At 40.7% G+C, this 10,295-nt stretch overlaps 1 protein-coding gene across 1 annotated transcript in view; it reads right to left on the bottom strand.

Annotated features, from left to right (window-relative positions):
• The window catches only part of LOC137972700 (uncharacterized), an 11,780-nt gene extending 1,884 nt beyond the window's left edge, over positions 1–9,896 (bottom strand). Inside the window, exons 1-9 of the mRNA XM_068819425.1 lie at positions 9,652–9,896; positions 7,802–8,405; positions 7,000–7,206; positions 5,652–5,940; positions 5,235–5,536; positions 3,707–3,801; positions 2,893–3,063; positions 1,107–1,713; positions 462–668 (exon numbers count right to left, since the gene is read on the bottom strand). Coding sequence (XP_068675526.1) covers positions 462–668; positions 1,107–1,713; positions 2,893–3,063; positions 3,707–3,801; positions 5,235–5,536; positions 5,652–5,940; positions 7,000–7,206; positions 7,802–8,405; positions 9,652–9,858 — 2,689 coding nt within the window. The 5' untranslated portion in view covers positions 9,859–9,896. The remainder of the gene's footprint in view (positions 1–461; positions 669–1,106; positions 1,714–2,892; positions 3,064–3,706; positions 3,802–5,234; positions 5,537–5,651; positions 5,941–6,999; positions 7,207–7,801; positions 8,406–9,651) is intronic.
• Between the last annotated feature and the right edge of the window lie 399 nt (positions 9,897–10,295).

Below are 10,295 nucleotides of genomic sequence, written 5' to 3'. Positions count from 1 at the left end.
CCAACTGGCAGGAGGCAACCAGTTGGCTATTTACAAAGCGTGGTAGAGTTGAATCCGGGACAACCGGAAACAAATCCTAAACCCGGAGCAGCCGCATGCAAACCCAACGTTCTAACCACTCGACCACGCTGCCTCCTCTGCAAATCAGCAAATGACGTCTTATGTAGTACAACATGGTTGCCTAGTTTAACAGTACCTTTGCCGGGTCACTGGGGGGCAGCGTTATCACATTGATGTATACAAATATACAAAGTCAGAACGTAGAATCTCAAGCAACCTTTGTGGTTCTAAAGGTGTTATGTAACGGAATCCTCAAATTAATGGGTTCCCAAGTCACCACTGAAATCAGTGGGTATGAGGAGATTGAATTGTGTACGGTAGAGGGTGTTGTAATTTCACAAAAAGAGTGAATATAGGGAGTAAGGATAGCTGTAATGCAGTGATCACATTTATAAACTTACCCTTCAATCTCCATATGATTCTCTGCTCCAGTCTCCCAAAGGCTTCGGCCAACATGTCTACCTGTTGTTTGGTTAATACTACGTCCCCGAGTGTTCCTAAGGCAAACAGGATTATCCCTTTGTCTCCTGCTCCGTTGATAAACTGTTCCAGGTCTTCAGGAAGTGGATTTGTGGGCTTGATTGTCAATGGTCCTACTAATTTTGTGGCTGTGGTTTAAAACGGAAACGTTGTGGTGTGAATGCGACTGCAATGTTCAATTAATACCTTTGCGCGGCTTGTTAGGTCTCTGGGTTTCTGAAATACATTGTACAACAGGTCAGCACCGAAAAGATCAGGGGGAAATTTCCTTTAAATGACTTTGTTCATCTAGCTTTAATGATCTCAAACGCAAATAGTAAGAGAACAGATTCCTCACATGAATTCTTCTCCAACGGATTGACACTGAGTAGACTGTGAGACATTACCCGTCCAGAAAAAGGAAAGTGATTGCTTACGGCCGTTTTAGACGAAGAAGAAGAAGAAGAAACTGATATTTAGCTGGGGTAACTCTTACAGTTACGACAGGTGTCGAAGCCTTCATCACGGAAGACTCCGCCCTGTTTGTGACGGTTTTGTTATGCGGTCAGCTAGTTACTGGCTCTTACCTGGCAAAATTGGCTGAGGATACTCCAGAGCAAAGTGACCCATGATGATAGTCATCTCCACCGTATTAATTGCTTCCTGGAAGGATCTCTCGCCCCCTTCGCCGAATTCTACCGTGAGTCCTTCGTAGCGCGCGTAATAGCTCCAAGATGAAGTTGAGATTAGAGTGTGATAAAACAAGTTCTCAACCCTTTCGAAAAAGCTCATTTGATTACTGTTCGATGAAAATATCCACGGGATATAGGAAACCACACTTAGAGCTGGGTAAAATCGCATCCCAAAGCCCGCCGGTTTGATGTCAATCCTCGGCAGTCGAAGTATCTCAGAGATGATAGCGCCGCATTCTGGGGGTGAATCACAAAACATCAAGTCAAACGTCTTTAGTTCATCTTTGTGTTGTTGAACGTGACTCAGCAGTGCTCTACATGAAATGAAAAAGTAGTCCATCCACCTCTGATTGTCTTCTGCACCCTCGAAAAAAGATAGATTATGCGATTTTGGAACGAAAACGTTTACCAAGTGATCCTTGCCGAAAGGGAATTTATAAGTAGAATGCTTAAACGAGGGTGATGGAGTAAACGGCAGGACGGATGGAACAACTAAAGAGACCTGACAATGGAAAACAAAAAAAAGGGTAAACGTTAAGGCGAAAAAAACAAGAACAATAATAATAATAATAATAATAATAATAATAAGGTTTTTTTTAATGAAAAACATCAGGCAAGTTTACGATCAAATCCTGAATGAAAGCTAGATAAATATTATTGATAATCTACAATCTTATGTATAAGGATAACATGACAACATTTTAATATCACGCAAGTTGAAAAAGTTATCTGTTCATAAAAGAGCTTTTACATCTCTCAGTTCTTGTCTGGGGGAGTTAAGTGGAATTCATGAACCCTTTTCTTGGTATTCTTAATCGTTTTGGCAGCAACAAATTTCGAATTGAGTGGTCTTTAGTGGTGGTGATCTTGTGAAAGAAAGTTGATATTTCTTTTCAACTAAGGTCGCTATTTTGAAGTCAGCCTTGGTTGAATATCCATATCGGTAGGCTTGTGGAGAGAATAAGCTATTAATTCGATTTAAAATCCTCTGACAAGCGAGTCGGCCATACGCGAATAAGGATAACATGAGGGAGTCAAACAACTTGTTGAGGCTAGAGTAGACATGCAAGGATGGCTTCACGCGTCACAACATATGTAAGTTTACTTAGGCCTATTCTACTCCATTGTTTATGAGATAATCGAATGTGGGTTGAGGAGTGTTGCAGGCAAATTAAGTGCCTGAAAATCTGTTGATAGGTTACGGAAACGGGCGGATATCGGGTGTATTCCTCGCGAGAATATCGATAACATGCATATCTTCCGATTCTCGCGATCCTTCCAAGTAGTGTAAAATCGAAAGGTAATTGTGTTACCCGATTCAACATTATTCACGCGTGACTGACTTTACTGGATGCCAGTCATCTATTTCTCTCTGGAGCTGCATGCTTATAGCACTTGGTTATATCCGCGGCAAGGAGATTCTCTAGACTTACTTCATCACGAAACAATTTTATTAAGCGACCTGTAGCGCGCAAATCTATCAAATGCTTGGCTATCAAAATTATTGCGTGCAAAATTAGTTTTTTAGTATTCTTGCATACAAAGTAACGTAAGAGACTGTTACGTAATAATTTACTACATGTGTCTTACAAGATTAAATAAGTCTGAAGTTCTGTACATATCTCAAGCCTACCAATTCAAATCTTCAGTATTACAGGCACATAAACTGTGTATTACAAACCTCGTGACCCCGCGATGCCAGTTCATCGGCCACATTCCTAATGTTTAAGTAGTGACTCTTGAATTCTGATACCAGCACACCGAGTATTTTCGCTCCATTGGACGGATAACAAGAAGTAAAGAGCAAGATAACAACGAACAACATGATAGATAATCGTAATCTCGTACAGAACTAGTTTTGTTTTAAGTGACCTTTGATAGTTTGTTGAAATAAAATTGTCGCCAGTGAGTCAGTTACAGAGCGCGGCATGTATATGCCTTGGTTGTGATGTTGAGGTCACGCAACGACTCTGCTATTGCATCACGGTTACTTTGAATTGGCGTGCATTCATTGGGGAAAAGAGCTATATATCTCTAGAGTGCAATCATTTTGTGGGTTATTGTCTCAGTCGTTGCGTGCTCTTACTTCCATTTTGGATTTTCAAATCTCCTTGTATGAAGCGAGATAAAAGCACATCTATTTATGTACACCTCTGTCCAGCGAAACTCAAGTAATCAATGGAAACAAAGACGTTGTTTCACTGAACAGTCAGCCTATCTTAATTGTCAAGTTTGATACGCGCTGTTTACGTTCAAAGTTGCGCAAGCGCTGCATTTGAATTTATAGATCGGAATGGTGCTTATTGCGTAACGCGTTTAACTTATAGTTGCGTAATCCCTAGAAGTTGCCAGTTTTTCGGAAACAACCAAGCTAACCAGTTTTCAGTTATGTTTGCTAACCAGTTATTTACTAAGGTTTTTTACCCCAACGTCTGCCAATCACGCCCAAATAGCCCAAATAAGGGAGCACCCCCTTATTTGGGCTATATAGGTACCTGTAGCCCCGAAGAGAGGGTGTCGACTTTGGCCATTTTGGTCATCAATTGCGTACTGATAATGTTTCTAGAGGAAGCTGCTTTTTCATCATCATCTATAAATTATGTTTAGGACAACTGTGCCAGCCGCAACGGTCACTGATTCTGTATCGAATTTTTGGCAAGGTCCTTAGAAGTAGGGTAGGGAAAATCGCAGATTCTAGTCATAAATAGGGTAAGGGTTTTGGGAAGTGGACCGCACACTCCACTCAATTTGAGAGCACCCGCCTCCCCTCCTCCCGGGGAAATTACGGAGGCAGTCAAAAAGTAAGTAATTCAGTTGGTTTGCAAATTTTGTTTACGTTAAGTTACGTTACGTTACGTTAATTTTGTTAATTGAATTTTCGCTTTAGGGCTCCATTTAAACTAGCTCTGCTAAATTGGATGCCCCTGGATAAATATTGAATTAAATAAAAAATAAAAATAAATTAGGTTTACTGTTTGCTTTGAACACTTGTAAACTTTTTTTTTTTTTGCAATTCAGATCGAATTGAAGGGTTAATTAATTTAAATACGGTTCTTCCTCTGTTCTGGTATCTTGTTCGACGGAACATGATTGGCACTAAGATTCCTTAAGACTTAAGGCTTCAGACGATTTCTTAAGACAATCTCTTAAACAAAAATTACGATTCTGAGCTGTGTAAATGCTTGAAAACATGCATGAGCGTTTCTGTCCTGACGATATGTGCTAGTGGGCGCGCTTAAAGAACTGAATTTTCGCTTGTCTCATTGATGTAACTAGCCATTACAACTTGCACAGGAACATTTATAGCATCACGCGGTACGGAGCCTATCAGTGAAAAGATGCAATGAGACGCCAGGTCAAGACATCCATCTAAAGGAATGTTGGGAAACAGACTGTCTACATCAAATGAGGGCCATATGCGTTAGCCCTTCGTCAGAGCGAATCCAACATTCGCTCTGACGAAGGGCTAACGCTCGAAACGTCAGTTTTTCGAATCTCTGTACGGTGGCCAATTTACATTATCAACTCCGTTGATAAAACCAAATTTTTGTATACTTAAAAATTTGGTTGTTCCTTTGGTAGAAACAATAGGGCGAAAATGAGGCTTATGTAGAATTTGGCGCCAGAGGTTTGTGCATCTTTTGTAGGCCGTCGGTTGAGACCCACTGGGATGAATGCTGTTAAAGCAACTTCTTTTAACCATTGATCCTGATATCTCTAGAGATTTACAGCGTCACGGGATCATAAGGGTTTAAAATGATACCTTTATTCAAACAACATATCATCATTCTAGAGTTATAACTTTTTTTTTTTGCTATGAACATTGTATCTTTGGTATTGCAGTCTGGTTATTTTCCTAACCAACTAACTGCGAATGAAACTTCGCTTAAAAAGAACCTCCTTTTAGAGATTTTGTTTTTTTTCAAAACCATGGAGTTATATAGAGTTAGGTAAGCTTGATACGCTTGTATGCGTATTGCATTGCCATAGTTGTACAGTCGGGAAACGTTACGACCTAAAGGCTTTTGTTGGAAGCCCATTCTCGGTTGGATCTGTGACCAGCCTTTACTTGCTTGGCAAAAATCTTACATAACAGTCTAAACAGCATTCGCGTTGCAAGGAAAATTGCAAAGACTGAAGTTAAAAGAAACACAAGAACATCCAATAGATACTGTTGGTACCAGTAGAGATTATACACTTCCGGTCTGAGGTGCTTGGCTCCTTTGTGCCTGTGGACATATTCAATCCAGTCAGCGGCTTGCTGAACGAACGTTCGCGGATTGTCACGCAACAATCGAGAGATGCGAGAAGCGTTACTTTTGAAGCTATAAAGAAGAAATAAAAACAGATAAAAAACTACATGTAAGGTCCGTAAGATCAACTGTCCATGTCATATGAAGTAGTTATTTTCTGGCGAATTCTACAATTAACAGAAATTACCTTGGTTGTTCGAGTATTCGCCCTATCGCAAGGAATAGTTCATCACTAGTCGCTTTCTTGATATCAATACCAATTGCCATGCCAACTGATTGAGCCTGCGCGCAGTTACTGAATTGATCAAAGAATATCGGTAAGCAGACCAGTGGCACACCGTAGAAAGCTGCTTCATATAAGCTGTTGTGACCTGTGTGTGAGATAAAGGCTTTGGTGCTGTTATGGGCCAATAAGTCATTTTGCGGAATCCATGGGAGAACTTTCACGTTTGAGGAAAGATCCTTCGGTATATATCCTTTGGGAAGAAGACATTTTAAGGACACAATTAAGTTTAAGATAGATATTTAGAGATATACTTAAGGAATGAATTCAGAAGTGCACTGAGTGCTACAATTGGTAAAGGCAAAGTGTGCAGAATTCGAGCCAAGTTGTCCATCAGGCCGGAGCTTATCCCCGCTATTATGAAGCAACTAGGAGTATTTCTACTCCCCTGGAAGGGATGCTAGTTCATCGCAGGTTTACATCTAGCATTAAGTTCGTCGGTACCCATTTAAACACCTAGGTGGAGAGAGGCACTGTGAGGGTAGTGTTTGCCGAAGAACCTAGCGCAATGTCCCCGGCCAGGGCTCCAGCCCGGATCGCTCGATCCGGAGACGAGCACATTAACCATGAGGCCAACGCCCCTCCCAAATTGAGCGTTACATGTACATAACCTGTTACTTTTCTTGCTTGGTGAACTTTACTGGCTTGAAAGCTAAATACTTCAAGCTGGCATCGAACATGAAATAAGGAAGTTTGCCTCAACAACCGGCGATGTATGCCTCACTCTACTTATTGCACCTCCCACCCCCCCCCCCCCCCTCACACCCCCTCCCCCACGAAGAATACACTGATTTTGAAATAGTTGCATGCTGGTGTAGCTGTTTCGACAAACGTTTTCCCACATTGTCAAGCATAAAAGGGTCCGCGACAATGTCGATTGGTATTATAAGTACTAAAAGTCTGGCGCTCCTTGAAGGAGGTTAACAGTGTTTTAGAAGGGAGACAGCATGAATACAAATGTTTGAGCTGTGTTTTTTTTCCCGTCACGCTGAAACACCTTGAGCATCGGTCAATCAACCCTAAACCACTGCCCATACTACCTTTCGACATTGTCTCGTATGCTTTTACGCCTTTTTAAGACAACAATTCTCAAAACAGCTGTATATATGTACTTGTGCAATCAGTGCCATTTCGGTAAAAGCGCAGGCCAAGTTGAACATACGTTTGCGCTATGATACTGCGCACTAACCAATTATAATACTCCTTATTTCTCTCCCTAGATATGTCAGTAACACCTTATTAATTTGCTCACCGTTTAATCTCCAAATTATTCTCTGTTCCAGTCTACCGAATATTTCGGCCAACATGTCCACCTGGTGTACCTGCAACACTGCATCCCCGAGTGTCCCTAACGAAAACAGGATAATCCCTTTTTCCCCTGCTTCACTTATAAACTGTTCCAGATCTCTTGGTAGTGGACTTGGCGGTTTCACTGTCAACGGTCCCACTAGTTTGGTGGCTGTGCTTAAAGCGGGAGGTAAATTTAAACTGTAGTTTAAATGTAATGATTGCGTAAAACAAGGAAAGAATTCATGGGCAGCCATTCACGGAGCTGATGTACTTGAGAAAAAGTTAGGTACTTCCTTGTCTTAACATAAAAGCTGCTTGAAATGAGCCAGGCAGCTGGCAATTTGATTTACATAAACTGTCAAGTCAAATCACTCATGAAATGGTATTTGGTAACACAAGCATTACACGCGACACCTACTTTGATCAATTTTATGTCTGAGGCTCTCCTAAGTTCACAGTAGTTTTCGTTAATTGTTTTCACTTTTTACGTCATTTTTTGTCAAATGAGGACCCTTTGGTAAAACGCTTTGTGGTGTAGACTTTCTCTGTGCATAAAGGAAATTATCATGGTCATTAATCTTTGAGACGACTGGAGGCCTTCTACGAAACACCCTGCTCTCAAACGGCAAATGCTAAAATTACAGTTATGTATGTTTTAGGCCATGTTATGTTGTGATCAACCGTTTGTGTTTATTCTTGTTTTGTGAAACACCGCTTTGAGGAACCAGTGTTGGCTTCATATCGCCTCCAATATTATCTCTTACCTGGTAAAATTGGTTGAGGATATTCCAAAGCAAAGTGACCCATGATTAAAACCATCTCCACCTTGTTAATAGAGTCCCGGAAAGATCTCTCCTCTTGTACATCAAATTCTCTCCGTAGTGCGTCACAGAGAGCATAATTGTACATTATTGTAGCAGACATTAGCACGTGATACAACAAGTTTGCAACCCGCTCTACAAAGGTCATTTTATCAGTGTTCCACGACAGAATATCAGGAATGTATGAAACCACGCTTACATCTTTGAAAAATCTCATCGCGCCTGCCAATTTTAAATCGATCCTTGGGAGTTCCAGTATCTCGGAGATAATAGCTCCACATTCTGGAGGGGAATCACAAAACATTAAATCGAAATTTCTCAGTTCTTTCCTGTGCAGCTTAGCGTGAATTATCAGTGCCCTACATGGCATGATAAAGTTATCTATCCACATTTTATTATCCTGAACAATTTCCCAAAGAGATCGATTGTGAGATTTTGGTACTATAGTTTTTTCCAGATGATCCTCTTCAAAAGGGTAGGTGTAAACAGAATGCCTCACTGTGTGCGACGCTGAAAATGGTAGGATAGATGGAACAACTAAAGTGATCTGATGGTAAAGAAAAAAGACAACACTTATTGATTAAAAGTTTAATCTAGATTTTTAGTTGAAGATTACCTGATGCCATGCCATATACTATGACTTGTCACAGTACGTACAGCACGGCGAGGCAAAGAAGACTATAAAGACGCCTATAAATACATACTCAAATAAAAATGATATCATTTAAGGTGTTATCTTATCATTCTATACGTGACATTACCGCGTAACTAAGTTTTGTAGCCCTTTGCTAAAGTAGTCTCATGCAATCAAGAGAAAATGCGCAGATGAAAGACAGCCCAATTTCACGCTCTGCAAAGGAATCACACAATATTAGGCAGAGTACGATTTGTTGTTCTGCGTATAAAGAGCAGTCTGTCCATTTGCTTGTCATGCTTTGGTTGAAATTGTCCGCGATGTATAAAACGGTGAGTTTTGTGTATTCCAAAGAGGGAAACGGAACGGACTTTACTTACCGAACTCCAAAATTTTCTTTCGTTCTTCTTTCAGTCGCTTCTTTAAATTACCTATTTAAATTGTTTTTTGCTCTTAAGATTGACGTTCGCGCAACCTTCTCTTACATTTCGTGTTTGAGTATGGATTATGATCAAGATGGCTGATGTTGGCCAAAAGCTCTTTTATGTTTATGAACCGTGACGCAGTGGAGGTCCAGAAACGCGCAAGAAAGAAAGAAGGCAATATCTATCCTTCTTCAACGAGTAGACTTAGTCGGTAAACTGTCATTGCATAAAGCTAATAACACATTTTCTCGCGGGACACCGCGTGGAGAAGCCTTATGGTCCACGCGTGTACCCAATCACAGCGCAGGACTTAGTTTATTGTCAGCTAGCGGAGTCAGCCACAGCTTGTGATGTTAAGTGCAGAGCAGACTAGAGCAACATTGAGCCAAGACTTTAAAAGCATCACTATTTCAATCAGCCAAGAACCATACTCAAGGACTTCTTAGAAAAACATCCTGATCGTCACAAATATCTATTAATTGATAGATATTTAAGAAAGCTACTTAATAGTTAGATGATTTTCTACAAAATTATGCGAAAAATTGCCAAGTGCTTAAAAATAACCTTGCATACAAACAACTTACTGAACTGTTACCAAATATTTTCTAAATCTAGTTGTGACAACAAAACAACAAAACGTAATATTCAATTATACATCTTGTACAAGTGCTATACTGTATATCATTCAGATCATCTATACTTTATACACAATGTCAGTAATTAAGTTTACAAACCTCATGTCCTCGTGATGCTAATTCATCTGCCACATTTCGGAGGTTTGAGTAGCGACTCTTCGACTCTGTCATCATCACGCCGAGTATTTTGGCTCCATTTGAGGGATAAGACGTAGTACAAAGCAGGATAACACTGATCCATATCCACATGATCGATAATTGTCCGACTCCTTCACAGAACTGTTTAGTTGGGCATGTAAATGGCATGCTGCTCTTGAGAGTAGGCACGGAATATTACATCAACTTTACCACGTGTATGGCTACGTCGGGGTCTTATGTAAATAAGAACTGTTAAGTGCGCCGGTAGCCAAGCGACTATACCACTACACAAACAGTTGCACATGATCACCCCGTCACAGCTTAACTCAAAGGGGAAAAGGTGCGTTTCTTTAGGATCACCCCCACGAGAACATAGTGCGTTAAACAAATTGATTAATCCATCTTCAGAGTGGATTCATCGGTTCCTTTGATGCACCATGACCCAATTGGATTGGATGACTGGGGTAAGGGATGATGGGGGGGGGGGGGGAGGAGGATGGCAAGCCAGGTTCGTTTCTGGACGTTAGTGCGCAGTAATTTAAAGCAAATGCAAAAGGATCGCAAATCGAACGCCACGCGCAAAACAAAACATGATAAGTGTAAAG

Source organism: Montipora foliosa, chromosome 10 (assembly GCF_036669935.1).
Source record: "Montipora foliosa isolate CH-2021 chromosome 10, ASM3666993v2, whole genome shotgun sequence".
NCBI lineage: Eukaryota > Metazoa > Cnidaria > Anthozoa > Scleractinia > Acroporidae > Montipora > Montipora foliosa.
Note: the sequence above shows the minus strand (reverse complement) of the source record. Positions and strands in the feature narration are given on the sequence as shown.